The sequence below is a fragment of the Cyrtonyx montezumae genome, unplaced genomic scaffold (genome assembly GCF_038088225.1).
Source record: "Cyrtonyx montezumae isolate F1298 unplaced genomic scaffold, pur_monq_1.0 scaffold_1, whole genome shotgun sequence".
In the NCBI taxonomy this organism is placed as follows: domain Eukaryota; kingdom Metazoa; phylum Chordata; class Aves; order Galliformes; family Odontophoridae; genus Cyrtonyx; species Cyrtonyx montezumae.
Genome location: NW_027071825.1, coordinates 2,217,501 through 2,241,954, shown reverse-complemented (window position 1 = coordinate 2,241,954; position 24,454 = coordinate 2,217,501). Strand labels below are relative to the sequence as shown.

The 24,454-nt window shown below is 43.4% G+C and overlaps 1 protein-coding gene across 3 annotated transcripts in view; it reads left to right on the top strand.

Moving 5' to 3' along the window:
* The window catches only part of ATG4C (autophagy related 4C cysteine peptidase), a 307,949-nt gene that overhangs the window by 13,899 nt on the left and 269,596 nt on the right, over positions 1-24,454 (top strand). For 2 of the 3 annotated variants that reach the window (XM_065737630.1, XM_065737641.1), the window contains exons 9-11: positions 259-335; positions 4,227-4,346; positions 6,357-6,751. In XM_065737630.1, coding sequence (XP_065593702.1) covers positions 259-335; positions 4,227-4,346; positions 6,357-6,527 — 368 coding nt within the window. In that variant the 3' untranslated portion in view covers positions 6,528-6,751. Of the gene's footprint in view, positions 1-258; positions 336-4,226; positions 4,347-6,356; positions 6,752-24,454 lie in introns of those variants that run through there. The other variant, XR_010622291.1, reaches the window with a different exon arrangement.

Below are 24,454 nucleotides of genomic sequence, written 5' to 3'. Positions count from 1 at the left end.
TGTTTGTGAAAGTAATTTTATCACCAAAAATTAAATGACAGTCTCATCACTTTATAAAAATTCTGCTTATACAAGCATATTTGATTATGCAAAAGTTAATCTGTCCTGCAAAAACCTATGCTTCAGTCAATGAATATCAGCCTGGCAAGCAGTTACTTGCTGGTGTTTTTTTCAGCTGTTCTGCATAGAAATTGGATTGTAAGCAGTGTAATAATAAGGTGTTTTTTGAATTACTTGTCTTCTGTTTTGTCCTTGTAGATGACAGTTTGATTTACATGGATCCTCATTACTGCCAATCTTTTGTAGATGTCAGCATAAAGGATTTCCCTCTTGAGGTACTATGGATATAGACCTGGCACTGTTTTCTTCCCATATGAATCAAACGCTAATTATTTAGAGATGTTCTAGCTAGCTGCATCTTTATGGTTTTACAGTTATGAGTTATTTCTCAAAGTTCTGCCCTTCTTGATAGGCCTGTAATCAACAAAAATGACCAGAGCTGAAAAACACCATACAAGGTTTTAATTTTTACATCATTAACTTACATCCTTTTATTTTTAATGATTGGAAAACGTCAAAACTGGATGAGTGCGTTACTTACATATTTTTCCACTGGAGAAAAGGAACAGTAGTTGGAGATCTTAAACCCGGTTAACTTGGATACATATTGGGTCTGTTCATTTTTGGTCCTCTTTTCATAATTTTATTGTACTGTAAATTCAATTTGCAATGCACATCATTGAGAGAATCGCTGAGGTATTCAGTAGTAGGTCTTTGTAGTCAGTTTCGAAGCAGAGTTTCTTCTTTAACAAGTTTTACTATTTTTAATCAAGCTGTCTGAGGGTATTGGTGCTGGGGTTGTCCTTTTTTTCCCTTCCAGCCCTTTTTAGGCCATGACTTTCTTGGCACATCCAGCTGTAATGTGTCTGTGCCTAGATTTAAAAATCACCCTCTTTATTTTATAGTACCGTTTTCCCTTTTCTTTAACTTCTTTCCAAATAACTTGCATTGAAAATAGATAGAGCTTCAAGGAGGTTATTAAAGGACTCCATTTACAAGCACCATGGGAAAACATTATCAGCTGCCGAAGTTCAATAGCCACAGTACTCACAGTAAAAGCACTCAGTGCCATCTGTACAAACTCTCCTTGATCTTGGTGTGTCCAACTTCCTCTCGAACTCCCAGGCTCCTCAGAGCAGCTCTTAGCAAGTTGAAAATGCATGCTGGGTGCACTCGCTGCTTAGGACAGCATCCAGGGTTCTGGAACAGAGTTGGATATTAGTGCTAATTCTTCACGCCACTGCGTTCTGCACTTAAGCACTCCCAAAGTGGAAATGCAGCTTCAGAAAAAAACAAACTGCATTTAAATAAGGAAGCAGGGTACATTCGTGTGCATGCCACCCCCTGAAATACTGTCACTTAACACCAGATCCTTGAAGGTTTGCAGGAAGGCCCTGTAAAAAGTAGAAGTGCATCTTAAGCAGCTCTTCAACTCCCAACTCAGAAACAGAATAGGTGTTCTTAAATGGACTGGCTGCACTTAGTACACAAGTCAAATGGTGTATAATGAACTTTTGCATCTTCATGGCTTCTGGTTTGTATAGCAGCTAGAAGTTAACTTCAACTGAGTGACAACAATGGAGTGAGCGTCAGTGCTCCTATTACTGTCATGAAAAGAAATGCCTGTTAACATACCAATTCCTGATCACAGTATCTTAATCAAAACACCATTAAGAAGTAGTTAGGGAAAGAGATCACAGATATTAAAGGGCTAATGTTAAATCCTAGGGCTGAGTTAAAGCAAATATGTATTTTTCAGTATCAGTGCTTAGCAAAGTGCTGTAGCTGGCATGACGTACCATGTAGAATTCTGAGGTCCTCTAGAAGATGGGAGGGTTCTGAATTCAGAAGAGGAGCACAGCTGCAATTTTAGTTTCAGCCAATTGTATCAGAAAATACCTCTAAAAACAACATGAGTTTCTGCCTTTGGATTTTTCCTGTTGAGATATTTGGAAGAAGAGTTGTTGAGCACCTATTCTGCTGCTGCTTTGTGGCAGCAGCCAGCGATTATAACCAGGATCTTTGCCCCTTAGTGCTAATAACTGCTGTAAAATACAGCACCTTCTCTGAAGATTTTACAGTTTAATTGGGCAAGCCAGACAAAAGGTGGGGAGAGCACAGCAATGTGGAGCTGAAGTGGCTTCCTTAAGGTCGCACCGCGGCTCGGTGGCCGAGCTGCAGAAATTACAAATCTTTTTGTCTTCTGTTCCTGTGACTAATTCTCTACGTTACGCTGCAGGCTGGCATTCATATGAATTCCCAAATAATAATAAGGTTTTAAAATGTATTGTGAAGGTATGCGGGCTGCCAGCTTGGCTCGATCGCACTGTAATGCTTTTCTGCAGGCAGAAAATATATTGCAATTTAATGCTTAGTGCATTTAATAGTATTATATCTTTGTCCAGAAATGTCAAAAGTAAACAGAAATTGCTTTCTTAGTGTGGATAGTTGCTTGTTAGATTTATCTGTAGGGAGTATTTTCAAAATTGACAAATTGTCCGGAATAAGTTGGAAATCAATCCACTCTGTATTGGCTTCCAGGATCCATTTGTTTGGAGGAGTGGAAAAAAAATGCCTACCCACTTCTCTTTGTTGTGAGGTGATTTGTGTGGCATTAAGAACACTGCCCTGAACAGTGCAGCTGCAGCAGTACAACAGCACAACTGCAGATAGAATGTTGGTGATGAAACGGGCTATGTAAGGCAGAATAAATCCATAAAGCATTTATGTGTTCGGTGGCTCAGGAATGAATATTCAGCCCTCAGTTCCCGCTTATAAAATCAGAATTAGGGAAGAAAAATCAGTCCTGGATAAATATTATTTCTAATGTTTGCTTGGATTGTTGGTTTTTTTATCAGAGGTGGAACAGAAACACCTCTCGGGTTTGTGATCACAGCTGAACAGCGGCGCTGCAGTCAGATGCTCTCACACGAGGTGACCCGTGCTGTCGTCTTTCGCGGACTGACTTTGCCTAGCAAAATAAATAAATGAAACTATAAAACGGGTTCCTAGTGCACAGCCCGCTTGGTGTTAGCTGCCAGGGGTTGCTGTTGCTGCAGTGGAGTTGCACCGGAGCAGCTGTGATGCTGTGTACAGGAGCCGTGCTGGTGCTGCCGAGAGCTGCGGCGCTGCCGTGTCCGCCCAGCGCTGTGCCACAGCAGCTGCGGTCGGAGCACTGCTCCTATTCCAACGTGATAGGAAACGGCGCCGCATATTCGCTGGGGGATATTGATCCCTGTGAGAAGTTGGTGACCAGATCTGCATTTCAGCAAGGCCGTGGTGTGCTGGGGTTGGTTATTTGCAGCTGTGGCAGCAGTGCCCGTGGTGCCGCAGAGCAGCCGGGCAGCGCTGTGTGCCGGCAGTGCTGCCGCCCTGAACCCAGAGCATAACTTCAGCTTTAAACCACAGTCCCTGTAATAAGTGAGCACACACATGGCATATATGCATCTGTTCTCACGTGTAAATAAAAAAGAGTGGCAAGGGTGCTTTGGGCTTGTTTGTTTTATCTTCTGTACCGCGGCTGCTACCAGGATCAGCTCCCAGGGCTGTCACGTCGTCATCTGTCATGGAAAGAGATTAGACATTAAGGAAAAATATATTGGCGTAAAGCAGAGTGTGCTTTTGTTCGGTGGGTTGCTTTTTCCTACTTGTGGATTACTGTAATACACTTTTGCTTTGTTGTGATTTCATTTTTTTCTTAACCCATTTCGTTGACTAAAGGAAAATACGAGAGGTTGGATGGTGCCATTATGTGGCTTTTATAGAGGCTGGGGGAGGGAAGGGGCAATGGGCGGTGGCAGTAAAGCAGTAATTGTGAGATAGTGCACAAGCTGTTCCTGATTCAATCTGCAGGAAAACATTCACCTCCTGTGCCATGGGAATGTTCACAAAGTGCTGTTGGGAGCGGAGCACTGCGATAGGTGTCAAAGTGACGTGGTGCTACGAGCAAGTTTGGGGAGTGCAGCAGGGAGCTCTGCAACAGAGTGTGTGGAGAGGGGCAGAGTTACCAGGGAAGAAATAACTTTGAGGATGTGCTGGGTTTTAACGTAAATGATACAGGGGGGTTGCATGTTAAAGCTGTTAGTTGTGGAAGAAAAAGTGAACGCTTTGCTCTGTACCGTCCTCAACCTTCACTGTCTGATGGTTTTTAATCTTGCACGTTGCAGTCCTTCCACTGTCCTTCTCCCAAAAAGATGTCGTTCAAAAAAATGGACCCGAGCTGTACGATAGGATTTTACTGTAGGACTGTGCAGGACTTTGAGAAGGCTTCTGAGGAAATAACAAAGGTGGGTGTCCGGGCTGCAGCCCATGCCTCGGCCGAGCCACGCGTGTGCTGTGTGTGGGCTGCACTACGAGCAGGAACCATTCTTTTCTTGATATTTACCACCGCTTTCACAATCAGGACAAATCCAGGCTGGTTTTCCTTTCATCTGCTCCGAGGTGTAAAAGCCAGGGACAGCGGGGCTCGGTGTGGGGCTGCGGCAGCGCTGCCCCGCGAGGTGGCACTATTGAAGTGAGAATACTGCTGCAGCCCTGGGCTGAGCTGCCCCGCGCCCGGCAGCGCTTTCAGAAAGGCACTGAATCCCTGGGGAGGGATTTTTTTGTTTGTTTTTAATGGAAGTATTTGATCGAGTCCAAATTGTGTATTGTTTCTTGTTTGCATTGCAATGCAAAGCGGCGCGTTTGTAATTCGGTGACAGTGTTTTGAAGTCAGGCATCACCCGGTAATGTCCATCCCGTCCTTCCACTTGGAAAGCACAGGTGGAGGTTTACTTAGGTCCAAAGGTAATTGACCTTTTCTTTTTCTTGGTTATTCCAGCATGTGAATGCTTGACTAATCCGCTGTATTAACTGTGGTAGTAAATAACCGTGCTTTGGGATTCAAAAAAAGAACTGTAAAAGGATTCTGGAGCAGCAAAAATGGTCATGATATTAATATTCTAACCATAGCAGTTACCACATCCATACAAAAATTAATGTTCGTGCAGCGTTCGGATTGCCTTGTTAGGTGGCATTAGCATAATTGTTAAAGCAACGTTTTAAACTTAACATTTGGCACATTTTAATCAGTGGTGAAGTTGTTTCTTTTGATTCTTATACAGAGAGGTAAAAAACACCATTACAAAATCACGTACGTTGGAAGTTCTCCTTCTTTCTCCTCTTTCCTTTTGAGTTTGGGATGAAGTACTTTGTTTCCCTAAACATACACTGTGAAAACAGACACAGCTGACTTAAGTCTGTGTAAGCTGCTTTCCTCGTGCTTTGGGCAGCTCTCTAATGATAATCACATCATTTTGTATCACCGTGTAGAGGAAAGTTCGGATACAGATACCATCTTAGAAACGTTCTGTGATCCTCCAGTCCTTCACATCCTTTATTTTTTTTCCTGCTTTGTATTTCCTCTTTGTTTGCAGTTTGAGCACTATAACTCCAGAGCTATTGGCACAGTGCACTCAGTTGATGTGTGCAGGCTAGGGTAACAAACTCAGAGTCTTGCTGCTTTTGTGGCTAATAAGAGGTGGGAGAAAAGGTTTTGCTTTTATTGCCTGAGGATAAACAAATTCAGACTTGAACACTGAAATCCTACAGAATATTGGTGTTTATCCAAACACTGCAGAAATCACCTCACAGTGGCATCTGAAGAACTTGCAAGTATAACAGACCAGCCCACTGGCATTCCTTGTTAGGGTTACTGCAGCCCTGGGTCCCACTCATGCTTGCTTTGTGCCACATGAGGTGTCCCTGCAAAACAGAGCAGGAACCACGTTTCTCAAGTGTGGTCACTGTCTTTGCCCATGGGAGGTTCAGCTGTAATAATAATGTCCCAGAGCTGTATTAATCGTTTCTCCATATTAGAAACCAACCCCAACTACAGATGTTCAGAACTGCTAAGTATGAAGTGCTCTTAGAAATGTGAACTTTGACAAATGTACTCTTCAGCGCCTTTTCAAAGTCACAAAATACATACTTCACTGTATCTCCTCGCCCTTTCCCCAGCTTTCACCTTAAAATAGCCAAAGGCTGTTGTAGGAGACCAGAATTAAGTGGAAAGTTTAAAAGGACAGTGAGAAATGGAGGAATCAGAGTGGCTTATTCACTATCACAAAAAAAAAGAAATAGAAGGAAGCCTTTGCTTAAAAGGAGGAGGGATGTTTAGCATGTTCAGTGCTTTAATATGATAATTAAAATAATAAAAGATACGTTTTCCATCTCACAGCCATAATTAAATTAATAGAACTGCTTCCTGTATTCATTTCCAGCATAACATCTCACCTGGCCTGTGTTTCACATTGCAGATGCTGAAATCTTCGTCCAAGGAAAAATACCCCTTGTTTACTTTTGTAAAGGGTCATTCCAGAGACTATGACTTTGCTTCCAGTCCACTCCGTGAAGAAAATGACCTTTTCTCCGAGGATGAGAAGAAAAGATTAAAGAGATTTAGTACTGAGGAGTTTGTCTTGCTGTAAGGACATTTCCCACCAGGTTACTGGCAGCTGTCCAGGAGAACACTTACCTTTAAAAAATAAAAACAAAACGTGTCCTCCTTCTCCTCCGGAAAGGCAAGCCGTGCTGAAATCGGTCTATTTTCCTAAAGATGATAATGTTTTATTATTAGTCTCCAAAATGTCATTTATAAATGTAGGTACTAATGATTTTGGTTCACTGCTGGCTGGACGAGCTTCACGCTGTGTTAGTGCAGGGTCCTGGTGGATTAGGGCCGGGGCTGCTGGGTCCTGGTGTCACCTCCTAAAAACGTGGCCAGTCCCAGAGCAGACCTGCAGCCCTTATGTTCTCCAGTCCACGACAACTCCTGAGCAATGCTGCTGAACACAGCTGTGGGTTTGGGGCCACATGGTAAGGGCAGAGCTCTGACTGCTTCCCCGTTAAGCCCAGGTAACAGTTGATGTGGTAATTGTGAGTTACTTTCCCACACCACTCTGCTCAGCTGAGTTTGATACAGCAGTAGTAATTGTCAGTTGCAATACTGATATAATTATATAGGCTGAATTGTGAGTTAAGATACTATTTAGCAGTATGATTTTATAATGGTTTCTCATTAAGCTTGCTTTGGAACCTTAATATGAGGAGTGAAGATAAAGTATTACCTTGCCCCACAATTTTTAAAGGTTATACTATTAAATTAACTGCAACCAATCAAAGCAGCTGAAGACAATTACTACAAGAGCAGTGTTTGTTTCCTGATCCAGCCCTCAGTGCTGAGTCTCCTTCCCTCCCAGTGCAGCTCCCAGATCAAAGCAGGCAGGGGAGCGGGTGCTTAAAATCCCAGGGTGTGATTCCTTTCTTTTATATGTTATTACTGTACAAATGATTCCTTGATAGTGCGATAGTCCTCAAACTGCAAACAAGTGTACAGGAACAGTTTCATGTTATAACGAAGCAAATGCAATATTTAAAGTGTGTATTAACGCTGCTTAGAAAATAAAGGTGTGAAACATGAGATGTGTGTGCCGTCCTCATTTCCATCGCATCCTCTAAGAGTGAATATAACCCCGCATCTAAAAAAATACTGCGAGGTGTGAATACTGTGTTTATTCGCAATAAAGACAAATTTTATTGTTGCGTTGTAAACCAAATGTTAACCCATGCTAAGTGCCATTCAGGCACAGAAGGCACAAATGTTGTCTCTCCGAATAAGCAGCGCACGCATTCATTAAAGCACCTTTTTCCCTTTTATGAGGAAGAGATGACGGATAGTTGGGCTCCAGGCAGAGGCAGGTCGGGTGTGTGCGTCTGCAGGTGCTAATCGAGTTCTTGTTCTGAGAAGCCAGAATGAGATTATTTGTGGTTTCATTTCTGTTTTCAGAAACAGCAAACAAAGCCGCACATCGTTTGTCTAAATTAGGAACCTCTGCACGCTTAAATCACACTGATAATTGGCATAATATTTTTACGCACTGCGTGTATGTGAGGGTGTTTGGCTCGGATCTTACTTAATATTTTTCATTAATAGCCCAGAAGAGGGAGTAAACAACGTATTGTGGGATTTAGACATCAAAATGAGGAGAATTGGGTATGTCACTGAGAGCTGGAAAGGAGGACAGTCCCGGTCAGCGAGGCTCCGATTCACAGAGCTTCAGCAGAAAGTGCACAACTGTCCCCTGCTTCTTCTGGGTGACATCGGGTGGGAAATGAGACACGGAGCTGCGTTGTGCTTTCAGGTTTCAGGAGCATTGGAAGGCCGACGCAGCCCGGCCCTGAGGCCCACACGCACAGCAAAGAGCAATCCTGCACGCAGAGCATTGCTTCAATCGATTATGTCTTTTCCATTTACAACTTCTGTTGTTGTAGTCATAATAATAAAACATAATAAGCTTTAGAGACACAGCAGCCTGCGATACTTGCAATGAAGTCAGGGCGAAACTATGAAAACACAGAGCTGTGCAGCGGACTTCTGATTGTGGCTTTCCTCTTTTCCACAGCTCAGGTACCTGTAGAGCATGGCATGTCCCAAGTGCCTCCATGCCCACCCCAGGAGCTGGCTGGGAGCTAAGGGACAAATGTGCCCTCGGGTGCTGCCCTGGCTGCATGCTGGGCTGGCTCTGACCTCACATTGAGCAGAAAGGAGCGGCTGCTCGAGGCCTTTGGGTCGGTGGTTTTGTAATGGGAACGGTCACAAGGAAATAAGAGCCACAGTGTACGCGTTAGAAGGAGAAATGTCAGTGTACCATCCCGACAGCAAACTGAAAGGGGAGAAACAGTTCCGTTTGTCTCAGTCTTCTTGCAGTGTGTTCATAAAGAAACGTAGTGGTTGAAACATGCAGAGTTTATTCAAATGGTCCTTTCAGACTGAGGGCTGCCACTGTTCACTTCGGCTCTTCGATCTGTTACCAAGGCCTTCTCACCACAGTGGTGTTTTGTTCAAAGCTCGCTACCAGCAGCTATTAAAAACTGACGGCTATTTTCAGGCTGTTTTTCCTGTTTCTCATGCTTGGCTCCAGCACTGAGAAGCCTACTCGTTGCCCTGGTGCTGGAGATCCATGTACAGTGGTGACACAAGTTAAATCACCAAGTTACTAGAAATTAATGTTTTTCAGTAACTACAGGGGACTTTAATTGGAAACTATGTTAATCGCATAGTAATTCCCCTTACCTCGTCCGCATTATCTCCTGAAAACTGTGCAATTAATTCGTGTCATCACTGTTGCTGCTGCTGCCTTCAAACACAAACCAAAGGAGCATTAGTTACTCCCACACCCAGCAGTGGCCTCTTTCCTTGAAGGACTCCATGAACCTCTGCCTGGTGGCACCACACTGCACAGACCACAGAAGGTGAAGAATGGTTGTCCTTTCCAAAGGAGCTGATCTTGGCCCACAATTACCTTTCTCCTTAGAGGGAACGTTTCTCTGTGTGCTTATGGTATCTAATGCTAGCTAGACACAACCCTAGGACACTCGATGAGCAGCCAGGGCTCTGTCCTCCCCTTCTAGGGAGGATATTGGCCTCATTGTTCAAAATAACATGAGACATCCAGGTCCCCATCAGCTTGCCGGAAACCCGAACCCTTCACCCTTGCAGAAATGTTGGTGGAGGTGTCACAGTTGGCCCTGCTGAGTGGGACCAGAACTGAGTGAGTATCCCATGGGATGCAACGTGTTGCACAGCACAAGAGCCAGCAGAATGGCAGCGATGGCTCTCAGAACATTTTAGGATGGCTTTGCCCCATGGTGATAACTGAGTTTCTAAAGAGACTGTTTGGGAGGTTTTCCTACTAATTTTGCTAGTGACAACTGATTGTCATGGAAAACAGCCTGAAAAATTGCAGACCACCTTCTGGAACATCTCAACAGCCACTCAGGACCATTGCTAAGATAGTGTCCTTGGCTTACAAACCTCCTCCCTTCAGGGGAGACTTCTTCGGGTTTGTTTTTTTTCCCCATTTGTTGGTTTTACTCAGCCATCCCAGCCAAGAAATGCTGGCAGTGGGTGGCAGGTGAGTGCGTCAGACAGTGCCACTGAGTGCCCTGTGTTTGAGGATGCAGGGAAGGATCTCCTCCTCTTTGCCATTAATTACAGTAACGAAACGGACTCACTCTGGAGAGCTGATTTATTCCCAGAGTTATTGACAATCTCTTAAACCAAATGATGGAATGAAAGGCAACTGTGAGTTATGAAAGGTCAATAATCCCACAAACAAATACGAACAGCCCACCCTGCTTTCTGCTCGTGAAACATTTTCATCCACTGCCAAAAAGATGTAAAGAGACGTGGGAGTGTGGTGGGATGGAGCCCTGAGCAATCATCGCTCGACCACATGACTGCTTATCTTCAGGAGACGATTTCTGCTGCCTAATTGAGGCTAACTGAGCTTTCTAAACAGTTCCCTTCCCTGTTTGTAAGCAGTTCACGGGCAGCTGTAATTGTTTGATTCCACAGTGTGCATAGGAAAAGGAGCTTTACTTAATGACTGCAGAAGCTGTTCTCGTATGAGAGCTCTCTGCTATTTATTCACACCAGAATTCACAACGCTTCTGTTTTCTATGAATGCTCCTGCAAATAAAAACTTGCTCACTCTAATGTTTATGAATAAATGTGCTCGTAAATGCCATCAAAGCAAATCAGCAGGGCTTTATTTATGCAAGAAGATGCACAAATAAATGTTTGCTGTTTTCGCTTAGCTCTAGTGGGTGTGCAGGCACGTGCTGAAGCCAAGGCTCTGAGCGCTCTCCCCTCAGCATTCACACATTATTTCCCTTCTACTCCTTCCTTACACTCTGATCCTGCCAGTGAATCCCCATGTCCCAAGGGAACATTATTAAAAGTCACTGTTTTGGGTATTTATCCACGCTCAGCAGTTTGCGGGTCAGAGAATAAGGTCACCCAGGGCAGCAGGAGCACATGTGGGATGCCCGGGATGGGGGTCCTGGGCTCAGGTGGAGAAGATGCAGCAGCAATGGGAACTGCAGCCCTGTGCCGTCCTCAGAGATATCAGATAACCACACCTTTACTGAGAAGCAAAGGGCTCAGATTTAATCTTGTATGGGAGAAGTAGGATAGGCTATTGCCACCCCATCCCAGTCAGTGCCCGAATTAAGTATGAGATTTTTTTTTTCTAAAGCCTAAGTGTCAATTCCTGCTAAAGAAAACTAAAATGCACTGAAATTTACATGGAGGTACTTAGTTATGGGAAGAGGAAATAGAAAAGGGAGTATCGTCTCTTCTGCATTAATTTTCCTCTACAAACAAGCCAAGATTTAGTGAAACAATCCATTCTTCTGAATTGCTATGCCATAAAGTGACCAGAATTTGGTCCTTGCACGTTACCTGCAGGACATAAGCAAGTTGTGCGGGTTTATAAGTTCCTTTCACAATCTGTTGCTAAGCACGTGTTATGGGGGTGGATTCCACGGCACAGCCTCTACAGACTGGAAAGGAATATATTCTGAGACTCACCTCTTTCCAGGATTCCCCTGCTAGTTCCCTCTTTCATTAAGATCAACAGGGACTCTGCTGGCTGTTTCCCACAGGGCTGGGCTCGATCCTTCCATCCCCTTCTTCCTTTGAGATCAGAGCAGGTGAGCACTATAGTACCAAAGCATTCTACACTCAGTAACGTGACAATCTCCATTTACAAATAACACCATCAAAGGGCATCGACCTGCTTCCAGCCATGGAGAGCTTTACTGAGAAGTATAAATCAGAACTTCAAAAACAAAGCCATTGGGATGGGGAGTTCAAAGAGAAAACAGATTTTTCTCAGAGGTTCATGGAGAAGAGATGCAGCTAATCACAGAGAGATTCTATGAACCACGATCCCAACCTGACTGAGGCCAAACCCTTGGCTGTGCCGGGCATCCCCAGCACAGGTGAGAAGATGTGCTGTTCTACGGCAGGAGGACACACTGAGTACAGCACTTGTTAAATACAACAAGCTCATGTCTTTGCAAATATATGAAGTGCTTTGGCCTCCCCAGTTCAAGCAGTGGTTTGTTGTTTTCATGCTAATACAAATTCTTGTATTAATAGGAGCACGGCCTCGGGTTTCTCCATCCGTATGGGAAAAAGTTGCCTGTCTGATGGTAAACAAAGAATAGAAGAATCGATCCACTGTCTCCACTTTAAAAAAGATGGTATGAAGCAATAGTGAAGCAATTTTAATTGTGACTGTGTAACACTTGCAATCAGTAAGATCATTTGTGTTCTGTTTTTAGGAATCGGGGCACTAAGGAGTACATATGGCATTAGAAATGCAAAACATGACCGCATGTTCTCAGGATTTTGTCAGCACTACATGAAAGAGCGCTTGTGCTGGGATGCTCAGCTCTGAGGGTATTCTCTGTTCGGAGTGTATTTACAGAGATGTATGAATATTTGATTAATGAGTCATGGTCTCTGGAGAAATTTAATAACTGTACTGCCGTACAAAGCCAGCTCCTCAACTGTTAACACAGCTGCCAATAGTGTCATTGACACTGAAGCCCTTTCTACATCTAATGTATGCTGTGGAGTAAATTCCTTCGTTACAAGAGAGTCCATGGGACGCTCGATTCAGTTATCTGTTCTGAGCTGTTGCAGGCTCGGATTTGTAAAGATTTTTCCAGCGGAAACAACAGTGGCACGCGAAGGGCAGTGCAGCAGCTCGGCCAGGCTGCACTGTTACCCACGTTCCCTGAAAGGTCGGCTCTGAAGAACTGCTTGAAGAGTTCTTGTGTGCCTGAGAGCAAAATAGGCATTAGCACTGCCCAAATCACTGTCCTCATTGACTGTTTTTACTGTACTCCGTAACACAGATGAAACAAAACCCATCGTAGCTATCTGCTGTCAGTATACCTTGTACTCGTGTGATCTAGTTGATTAAATAGAAGACAAACAACGGATGAAAACACTGTAGTGTTGCAGACTGACCTGGCAAATGCTTCCTTCCATGGCAAGAGAGGAGAGGCTGCTCAGGGCTACGAGGTCTGCAGGATGGAGCCTGCTCCCGCTCCACAAGTGTTCCTCATTTCTGTTGAGCAGTTTCCCCAAGAATTCACCACTAATTGTGTCATATCTCTGTTTTTATTCCAAACTCCGGCAAAGAGATCCATTTCCACTTCCACAGTTCAGTGTATATTTTAGTGGTGTTACTGCAGTTCAACTGCTTTAAATAATAGGGAGGAAAACGTCAAAAAGAAAAAAAAAAAGAGATAAATTTAGTGCAGAGGCTTTCACTGGAAGCTTTAACTGCAGGTGAGAATTATACATGCTATGCAGAATTTCCTGCAACACTTCTCCTTAGGGCCACAATGCATTACAGCAGACGTATAATGAAGCTGCTATAAAATCCGTGGTAATTAAGGGGGATTTGACAGTAATTGCAACAGTGAATCAACTTAATTATTACCTGCTTCAAAGAGAGCTAACCTGATGTTATAATCTAACCTTTCCTACTTCCAAAGTGAGAGATTAAACAAGTATATGCAGCATTTAAGAATTAAATCTGTTGAGACAGAATTCTATTAATATACTTTTTATATACATTTTTATCTATAGGAGAGTAGATAGATACAAAGCAGCTGCAAGAGCAGCACCATAACCTGACAAATTGCAGATCCAAGGTTTGTATGCATTCATAAAATAAACAGAACCTCTCTGCATCTCCTGCGCAAGCCAGCTCCTCCACTATCTGCTGGAAGCACAGGGACCCATTGCAAGGCCCTGCTATAAAATGCTACGACACACACAAGCCTACTTCCTTGAACAGCCTTGTAAAGGGGATGTGATGGATGCATTGTCTTCCTGTGCTTAATTTTAAGCAAACTATTCTGGAATACACCTAAGGTGTGCTGTAAAGCTGCAGAACGAGGAGCTGCTGGCAGCACTCAGGACCCTGTTGCACACCCTGGTATGGCTACAGCAGCAAACTTTGCAGTGAATGTGTGGCGTGGGAGTCTCAAGTACGTCTACTTCACCCAAAACTGGTTTGCAGGCAGCGCCAGGGGCACTTCAGCAGCAGCACTCTAGAAGATAAGAGGTGAAATAAAAGCACTGCCTTCAAAAAGCGAGAGAGGTGGGCATCATCATCGTGAAGACAACTTTCACATGGGTTCATGTACAAATCTGATGTATTTGCTTCCACTCTGCTCTGAAGAGGGGCACTACAGTGCAGGAGATTCACTGACCCCCCCCCGTCCTTACAGTAAATCTACCAACGTCCGCTTCTTCTTGTTATGTTGTGTAACAGTAAGTTAGAAAAACCTCCTGGTTTTTTGTTTGTTTGGGGTGTTCTAGCCCATCACATGCTGCTATTAATAACTAATTTTTATTACTATAGACCTGTTTTCAGGGAGGTAACAAACTGACAATGTTAAATAGGCAGATCGCGAACAGATAATTAATTTTTTATTGTTATTTTGTTGTTGTTGAAGATATCACCTCCCTGAGTACATAATTTGGGGAGAACAAAGCCTGTCATTTCATTCAGCCAAAGCCACCCCTTCCTTAGGATGAGATATAAGATTACTGCTGTTGAATGCTTTAAAGTAAACTTGAAAGCCTGCCAGGCTCTGGCTAGTGGTGTACAGTAAAAGTGATTAAAAAAAGCCAAGTCAGCTCATTAGTTACATGAACCTTACTCTACTGCTCACGTTGTGATTGGAAGTAAAAAATAAATACTTAACCTGCAGAGGAAAGCTGACTGATGGCTTTCCATCAATAATTGCACCTGTAAACTGCAGAAGCATCTGGGTGTTCACCTGGGGACAGGTACTTCCCACCCACAGCTGGCACTGAGGCCACAGCTTGGTGAAGGCAGCAAGGGATCCTGTCCTACCACCAGACTCAGGCTCTGCCATAAGCTGGACAAGTTAAAGACATCTGACCCACCCTCATCAAACCAGCTCATTTCTCTCAGGAAAGAGTCCCTCTGTGATGGCAGAGCCTGAATCCTTCAAGGGTGGTATTTATCCCCAAACTGCTGCTTCTTATGGTCATTAACCTTTCTTCTCCAGTCCCCAAGCACTGATGTGGTCCTGTTGCAGATACCTGGTGTGTTTTTTCCTAGGAACTGATGCTGATGTTGCTCTCCTTGCAGCTGTGTGATGTGTGTGGTGAGGCACTGGGGCTGTCATTCTGGTGGCTTTGGTGGATCTCTGCTCCCGTGTGAGTGGAGGAAGCAGTAGACCTTAAATAACAAACTTTTGCTGCCTTTTGCTATCTTTACAGCGCATTTTAAAATAAATGAGAGATTAACAGGAAGAAGTACTTAAGGTGCATGCTCAGTAACTATTTTTTCATAACGTTTTAATGGATTCAGGGTTGAGCTCCACTAAAATCTGGATTTATTAGAAACGCTCCATGCATTTCAATGTAGTTTTCCTCATGAATCTCGATATCTTACATTATTTCAATAGAGCTGACCCTCTGATTCATTAGAAATGCTCCAATATAACCAATGGAGCATTTCTAATGATTCTGGTTTTACAGCAAATCCAAGGGTCAGCTGTACTGAAAACAATAGTGCTAACCTCTAGGTTTATTAGTAAAATGCGTCGTGTCCCAGTGGAGCGTTTCTAATAAATCAGATAAATAGGGATCTCCCAGAAAAAAAAAATACTGGTGAAATAGACAAATGGATTTGCTATTAGTTGAGATCATTTAAAAACAATGCTTGATTTTAAATTAGGCTTTTTTGGTTGCTCGTTCTAAGGTAATCCCCTCCTACCTGGGGTTTAGTTCTTCAGTATTAAAAACTTAGTAAATATTCTTTGTGAGATAGAGTCGTTTGAATTGGAAGGGACCCTTAAAGGCCATCGGGTCCCACTCCCCTGCAATGGACAGGGACACCCACAGCTCTATCAGGTGCTCAGAGCCCAGTCCAGCCTGACCTCGTAACACCATCTGGATGAGGAATGAGCACTGTTGTCTCCAGCTGTCGAGCACTTCGTCTCTCCAAGGAAGAAGCCAAGGTATGGCAGGTCTGCATGGCATGGGAGTGGTGGAACAGCCCAGTTGTGGGTGAGTAACTTCCCTTCTAATTCTAGAAAGCTGCCACAAAGGGCATGGGCCACCACACCACGCCAAGTGAGAAAGCAATTCTCATGCATACCACCTCAACAGGCCTATTTTGACAGAGCAGACTCTTGCCTTGTGTCATGCAGAAGCTGCATTGAGCCTGGGAGGAGTACACAGCAGTGCTTCATGGTAAGCCAAGACCACACTTCCCGTGTTGGGAGGTAAAGGGTTGGAGAGGTAATTTCAGCGACTTCAGATTTGGGTAAAACAGTCCTTATTTACTGAGCATACTCTGTAGCGTTCAGATAACTCCCCATGGTTCAGCTCCTGCACATAAACCACAGCTACAGCACCTGGACACCCTGCTCCCCCCCGGGCAAACAGCAGATCTTTGGCCAGAAGCCAGCCCGTCTCACTTGGAATACTTTTTTTTGTCCCTTTCACAATGCTCCCCAGCAACTTCAAGAAATCTGCTGACCAGTTCCTCTGCAAACCTGAAAATAAAACATGCTGCAGTGGTGACAAATACACTTAAAAAAAAAAAAAAAAACAACCCAGAAACTCCACTTTAAAAATGATTTGGTGTATGGGTGTGTTGGATTTTTTTTTCTTTTTTCTTTTTTCTATTTCTTTTTCTTTTTTTTTTTTTCCTCTTGGAGCTTTTTTCTTCTGTGAGATAGAAGCTGTTAGCTAGGAATGGAAGTTGAGCAGTTCACACAGGAGCCACACAAAAAGGAGTTTTCCCAATGAAATGCGGGATGTCTGCCCCTCTGGTGCCCGTGTGTAGGGCAGTTTTGTTGCCCAAATGTGAGGAGACGCCGAATCTTTCATCTCCAATTCCCAAGAGCACCACATAAGGATGAGGACTGTGTGTCCACCCGGTGTAGCAATGTCTTCCCTAACTCAAGTTTGTGCCGATGGCGAGATTGTCCTTTAAACAACAGAAATCCCAGCTCAGGGTGGGAGTCCGTGTGGTCAGGGGGATGCGGTGGGAGCACTGGTGGGATTGGAAGCCCTCTCCTCGCCCAGAGGCTCTGACAGCAGCAGCCATCTCCCCCTGCCCACTCCGGTGCGGGCGGCAGTTTGTCATGTCAGGCCCCGCTGCTGAGCGCGGACTCTGGGGCCTCTGGCTGTCAGAGGCAGGATTTCATCTCGGGGTCCCTCAGGCCATATAGAAAGCCTCAAATGTTCATTTGTGTTTCTTATTGTCTGGCCAAAACTGCGGGCTTAAAAAATATCTGGGAGTTTTAAGGCTGATGCCCGCATCGTTGCGGCTGAGAAATTTGGTGGCTAATTTATATATATATATAAATAATATATATAATAATACAATGTATATATATATATATATATACAATGTATAATATATATATAAACCTAAATTTAAAATATGTTTTCTAAGTGCCTTCTTCAGCTCTTCCGCTGAGCTATTTTACATAAACTGTTTACACGCAGAATGTTTCCTTCTGCGCTGTTAATTCCCAAGATCAATCTCTGCCATTGCATTTTTGCAAAGCAGCTCCATTAAGGATAAATACTGGTCTGCAGGTCTCGTTCGGCGAGATGTCTGTACAGACATCTGTGTGATACGTGAGAGCTTACGCACGCGGAGGTTAGCACTTATTTACCACTACTCACGCGGGTCTGCATGCATATATACCACGGATGGTATTCCTATAATCATCTCCGTGTTGGCAGCACACAGGTTTATGTGCTTTACATACATGCAATGCATCTGCAGAGCCATAAGTTCATCTGCTGCTCGGAATTTATTTTGCCTTTCCACACGAGCTCCTTCAAACAACGCTAATTGTTGCAGAACCAAAACCGTCGATGATAACTCTTTCAGGAATTGTCATGTTGTCTATAAATATTTAGCGACTGGATTGCATTGCCGATGCAGCCCCGGATTACAGATGAAAAGGTAGCATCTGCTGAAATTAAAAGTGGCCACGTTTTCGCTGTAGCTTAATTAAATGCCAAAATTTATCTACATTAACAACAAAGTGGTGAAATTTATTGATCAATTCACATGATGTGAGTTGACAAATGGCCCGAGCAATCTCCATAATTTTCTACACGTGTTAAAATTTGTAATGAAAAGAAGCACACTATATTAACATTAAATGTGAAATGAAAGGGGGATTTTGTAATGGGAGCCGGTGCCCTGGGGCAGAAAGCTGTGTGCAGTGCCCTGTCCAGGCGAGGCTGCCGGCGCTCTGTACAGATGGGCCTTTGACAGTCCTACAGCTGTTCTCCTAATTGTCCATTAAGTGTTCTATTGATTCTCTGATTCAAAGTACATGTCTTTCAGCTCAAGCTATCGTGTGAAGTGGCAGACACATTCCTCGTAGAATGACAGAGCTGCTTGAAACCTAAAAATGTGGGCTGCCAGTTTCAATTGAGGATCCGGCTTTCAAAGGGGAAGGCTTGGTTAAAGGAGCTTTGTAAGAGCTGCTTAGATTTTAGTTTCTAAACTTTTAGCATCAATCAATTAAAGCAGCAGCAGCACGAGAAGTTTTAATTCCCCTTTAAGCACTACGGATCACACCTGGCTGGCAAAGGGCTGCCCGAGCACGCCGGGTCACAACGAGAGGGACGAGCACTGTTTAGCTGGATGCAGATTTCTTTCCCCGACCCTGACACGTGTAATGATATTCTCATTTGACTTGCAAGTTCACTTGAAGCAGATTTTTTTTTTCCAAAGGAAGATCATCTGCAATTCCAGATGATGCCAGTCAGACACCTGCTTCAAACCGTCTTCCTTTAATCTGAGGGGTGAAAGATAAGATGCGTATCTGTTGCGAGGACCATAAATCTTCGAAGAAACAAATAGCCATAGATAAAACGGCAAAAGTTATTTAGTTCCCCTCCGAAAGAGGTTTATTAATCGGAAATTTCCGGTCCGTTGTGCCATGATTTGGTTATCACATGGTGTCTCATTTCTCACGATTGGAGAAGCTTTGTGTTTCAGGCTCAGAGATGAGATCCTCACAGCTGAAACCCATCAGTGGTGTTCGGGTCTATCACTAGTGCTAGCAAGCAAAAAAATGCAAATGGAGATGCGAAACAAATAGCCTGGTGAACATGGACTTGGGCTGTGCACGAGTCTTATTCACAACGTTTTCTCTTATTTTACTGAGGCGCATATTGATTTTATTATTAAGATGAAACTGAATTTCAAACGATTGCTTGTTTGGCTTTTTAAAGCGTAATTCCTGATAGAAAACGCACAAATGAAGTGCTTACAGACTTACTGCTTGGGAACCATCCTCAGGAGTTGTGCACGCAGTGAGCTTTTCCCATATAATGTCAGATCCATCTGCCTTTATATTTTTCTTTTTTTTAAATCCCCATCATTTAAATGAGACATGAAACTGTTTCGATAAAGCTGAAAATAAGGAGAACTATTTTCTCTTTGAGAAGATTTAATCCTTCATAGCTAATGAAAAACCACTCTCCTGTGAACGTTTAGGACCTGCTTATCCTTTAATCATCCCTCCCCACGTCGCTGCCCATGTTGGTTTTTGTGTGGCTCTATTCCTGACAGCCTTTACCTCCTGATCCCATTGGTGGTGATCCAGGAGTCAGATTCACCAACACAGAGCCCAACAGATGACTTTGACCCATTAATCAAATTAGTTACAGCCTTTTAACTCAAACAAGAAGCTTGCTGATTTGAAGAGAATTAGGTTTGTTTTGGTTTTAACCTTAACCTATTTGTCTTTGGGACATCAAACTTAAAAGCATCAGCGGTGCTTAATCCCAAGTGAACCAACCAGGTGGCGATTTTAAGAATAGAAATAAAATTTCTGCTCGTGCATCAAAGGTAGACAAAGATGGGGGAGGGAGGGAGAGGTGATAAAGGAGATGGAAAAAAAAAGGAATAGAGACAGTATGTAGAAGGAAGAGATGCATTTCATGTTCTACAACCAGAGTTGTTCTCTCTGTTCCACAAAAAAGAATTAAAGAGAATTAAAGAAGTGGTGCAACGAGCTGTAGAATGTTACACAGTGCCCTCTGGAATTTTAGGAATGAAGGTTTAGGGTTTGAGGCATGGGGCTGAACAATAAAACCCTTCTGCTGTTATCTGGGGATATCCAGCTGGATTCACCATCAGAAGAGGAAAGTGCAGAGCCTTCTTCGCTCGATTCTGTAGATCTACTTTAATTCCAGCACTTTCAATTACACTGTTAGCCAGCTTTTAAAAGAGATTTTTAGAAGCCTTCAACTGTAGACTTTTGTCTTGTTGAATGAACTTCAGCCACACTAAATTTTAAGTAAATTTGTGATGACTGAGCAATATACATTGGCTGAGCTAGAATCCAATAACCCACAGGACAAATTAATTTTCAACAAAAAGGGCAGAAACCTCAAGTGCCATGAGTATATGGAATCTCAGTCTATCTCTCTGGAGCCATTTTTGCAAATCACTACAGCTATTCATAATCTAAATCAGTCTCCTTTAGCAGCAGAAAGATCTTTTTTCATGACAAAACAGAAGATGACATTCATTAGTGCCTAACTTGCATAAGCTACCTTAAATTTATTGGTGCTCTTATACTTATCTGGGTAAGAATTCCTTTGTCTACAGCTACAGGAAAATTCCGGATGTACTACTTAAAAATATAAATTGTCACTTTTATCAGAACTTTTGGCAGTTTACTTTATTTTAGAAGTAAAACTGGTGGTTAAGGTTTTAAGACTTCCAATGGGCGTTGTTTCAATCATGGTTAATACACACCCAGGATAGCAATACCAATATAAGCGAGCAGCTGTACAAAATCCTAGAGAACTGCCACTGCTAAGAGCAGTGGGTGCTAACTCTTTCCCGTGTTTAAGTACAACTTATGGCATTACAGAAGAATCCTACAAGATGTAGGAGTGCTCAAAGAGGGATGAGGGACAGGGCTGTCCACACAGCATCTCCCTCTTCTCCTCTGATGGATTATTTCTTACCTATAAGATCTACTAGGCCGCACCGATCTCCCTGCAAATATCTCTTATGCTGCTGAAACTGGAGAGTCTTATTATTATAAAAATGCACATTTGAGTCAGTATATAGGAAATAAAATATAAATTGATTTGCTTTAATGTGATGCAAGTGAACACTAGTCTTCATCCACCTGTTTTATAAACTCCATTTCCTGTCTCGGGTACAGACTGTTAATTCTGAAATGCATTCATTTTGATGTCTCCTGCTTGGGATACAATTGCAAGAAGCGCTGTGACCTAAAGATCGACATGCATGTCATTTGTGCAAGTACTCTTTATTTCTTTGTGCAGTGGAAGAAGCATATGTGGTAGCATTTGTTAAGCTCTCGATAAAAAAGAATGATCACAAAGTGACTCTAGTCTCAAAACATGTCAACTTATGCTGCTTACCATTTCTTTTACAAAGTGGAAGGGACCAGGGGTGTTTGAATCACGAATAAAATATAAAATGATGAGAATGTTGGGTGCTATGTCTGCTCTTTCTTTTTGGGTGAAACGAACCTGTGGCAGGTCCCACACCGACAACAGATGGTGGTGAATCCACCTGAACGCAAGCACCAGGTATCTGGGCACCAAAAGGTGAAGGTATGCCCTAATGGATAAGTTTCAAATGGTCAAAGATCTGCTGTGCAGCTCGGAATATTGTCTGGATTCTAGTTCTCGATTTCCATAGCAGAGAACATGCCTGAGAAATAAGTGCTGAGCCAGTCCCAGCCCAAGACTGCCAAGAAACAGTTTTGCCAGCAGTGCAGAAGCTGCTCCCAGCCTTACTTCTACCTGGTTGCGGTGGAAACAGTGGCTGGTTGGAAGCAATGTACAGATGCATCTTGGAAACCTTTAGGGGGCAGGTCAGCACTGGCCGGGTCCCAGGAGCACTCACACACATCTCAGAAGACACTTTTTGTCGAGAAACTGAGGAGAGTGGTTGCAACAGCAGCAGAACATCACTTTGTGGGAAGGAGCACAACTTGCCTCGTGAAACCCTAATGGGGAACAGAAATCCCATCGTTTTCCTTGTGCTCCTGCACACCTCAAATGTGCAATATGCAGCTTTTCATCATATCAAATGATTTATGAAATGCGGACAGCTGTGCACCAATGCCTCCGCACAGCCTGGCCATGCTCCGCAGCTCTGTCACGTGAAGGATGAGGATGACACTCATGGTTAACCAAGAGAGGCTGCCAAGCATCCTCTGATGGATAGATGCAGAGATTGTAGAGCACAGAACGGGTAACAAGAACAAAATCAAGTTTTTGGCCTGCAGGCATTACCGTGTGTCTCAAATCAACCTTCAAAGGGCGTCACTGTACGAGAGTGAGAGCAGATCAAACCGGGCTGTGATGTTTGCTTAATATTGTCAGCTTTCAAAACTGCAGCTGATACCATCTCTGAGCAATTTGTCCTTTGATTTGAAGCTGATTGAGAGCAGAACAAAATGGCTTGATTATAAAGTTACTATGGCTGGATCTCTTTAAAAGTGAGCTGAAGAACTTCAGCTCTGCTTCGTTCTGAGCTGAAGTAATTTGACAATCTTCTCAGGGTGATCCTGAGAGGTTAGAGGAAAATAGAAAGGCAGTTCCTTTCCATCAGGCTTCTGGTTTTGTAGCTTAAGCTGATGGTATGGAAATGAAGGTGAGATTTGTTTAAACCACTTCTGGGTGAAGCAGCCACCTCTGGCTGCTGCCATTTCTCAGCACTGCAGTGACAGCAGGCAGGGGATGGAGCTGTGTGCAGGCAAGATGAGATGACCCATACCAAAATTCTCCTGGAGAGCAGCGAGGGTGCTTGGAAACCCAAATCAGAGCAGTTCAAACCACCCTCCTCACAGCATACTAGAATCACGTGCTTAAAAAACTAAAAATGGAGGTTCAGACCCTGCAAGCTCTGTCCTAACATTGAGCCTGCTGAACACAGCCCCAGCTGGATGGAAAGCTCAGCACCTGCTGCCCTTTCCTGGGGGTCAAGTAATGGGAAACCCAGTGCCCATGTGCTCCTCCGTGCAGCAGCCCCACCAGAATGAAGCAAGAGCTGCTACAGCTTGGTTCTCAGCTTGATGGGATATTGTCAGCCGAGAGTGAGGATAAAGCTATTTAAATAACAAAGTCTCACTGGGTCGTTTTCTTAAGTAACTCAGAGAGAAAAATACCAGACCTGCTGGGAACACCAAAAAACCCCTGCACACCCAGGCAGACACTTGGCAAGAGCTGCTGCTTGGGACCTGCTCCATGTGCTACTTATGCGTACACTTATTTTTCACACCTTCATGTCAGAGCATCAAGAACTTGACATGAAATATAAAATAAACCTTTGCAGAGAGTGGTAGTGACCACGGTAACGCACATTTCCTTGCGCTCACAAGTGGTGAACGAGAGGTCTGATTAAACGTGATACAAAAAGAGCTTGCAAGTAGCTCTGTTTACTAACATTTCAATTTCTATGCCTCATTTATTAGACTTAGAATAAAAAGGTTAGAGGGGTGTTTGGGATTGTCTTTAACCTTGATGATATTTCCACTGAAGCAGCATAATGGCTCTTAATTGCTTAAGTGAAGAGAACATGTTGACATGTCCTTCTTTGTGCTTAAAGCCCTGTGCCTAAACCATTATGCTAATTCAAGCATTATATACACCAAAGTATTTATGGGACTGACACAAGTGATGTTGCAGGTAAAGGGCTGTGAAATGGTCTGTAAACAGAGAGAATTGATTCCGGGCCCAAAGCAATGCTGTTAAAGTCACAGACATTGAACAGCCAGCCCTACAATTTCTATCCAGATTGTCAAACTGGGTCAGACAGTGTCAGCAGGGCTGCCATTATAGATCAGATGGGTGGCTTTAATAATATGTAAACCAACCACATAAATGCAAATTAACATGGAAGCAATACGGACTTGACTGTGCCTTTTTTTTTCTTTCTTTTCTTTTTTTTTTCCCTTTCCTGTGCGCAGCAGTTGTGGTCACAGAACACTCGATTTCAACATTTGCTAAAACATTTGGGTGTTTAAAGAAAGGAAAGAGCATCAGAGCTGCGACTTGCAGCTGCCTGCCTCCCAGCCAGGACAGCAGCACTGCAGCTCGATGGGATCACATAGACCATACACACACGTGAATCTCTGCACAAAAACAAGCAGTCCAGCTTGGGAGGGGGGTTCATTGTCAACGTATCTATAGATTTTCTCCTGTTTCCCTCCTCGGGTCTAAGGCTAACAATACAGTTTTACATATTGATGAAGCAATTTATTATCTTGTGTTGTTAATTATAACCCATAGTTTTTTTGCAGTGAATGTAATTTTGGAAGTATAGTTTCCTTTAAAGCCCTATATGTAATTTGCTGTTTGCATTTCACTAATTTTAGACAGCAAAATGAGGCTGATCATCTTTTGCTTTCTTTCTGCTTGTTTTTGTTTTTGGCATGCCAGACTCTTCTGTTTGGTCTTCAGAAACGA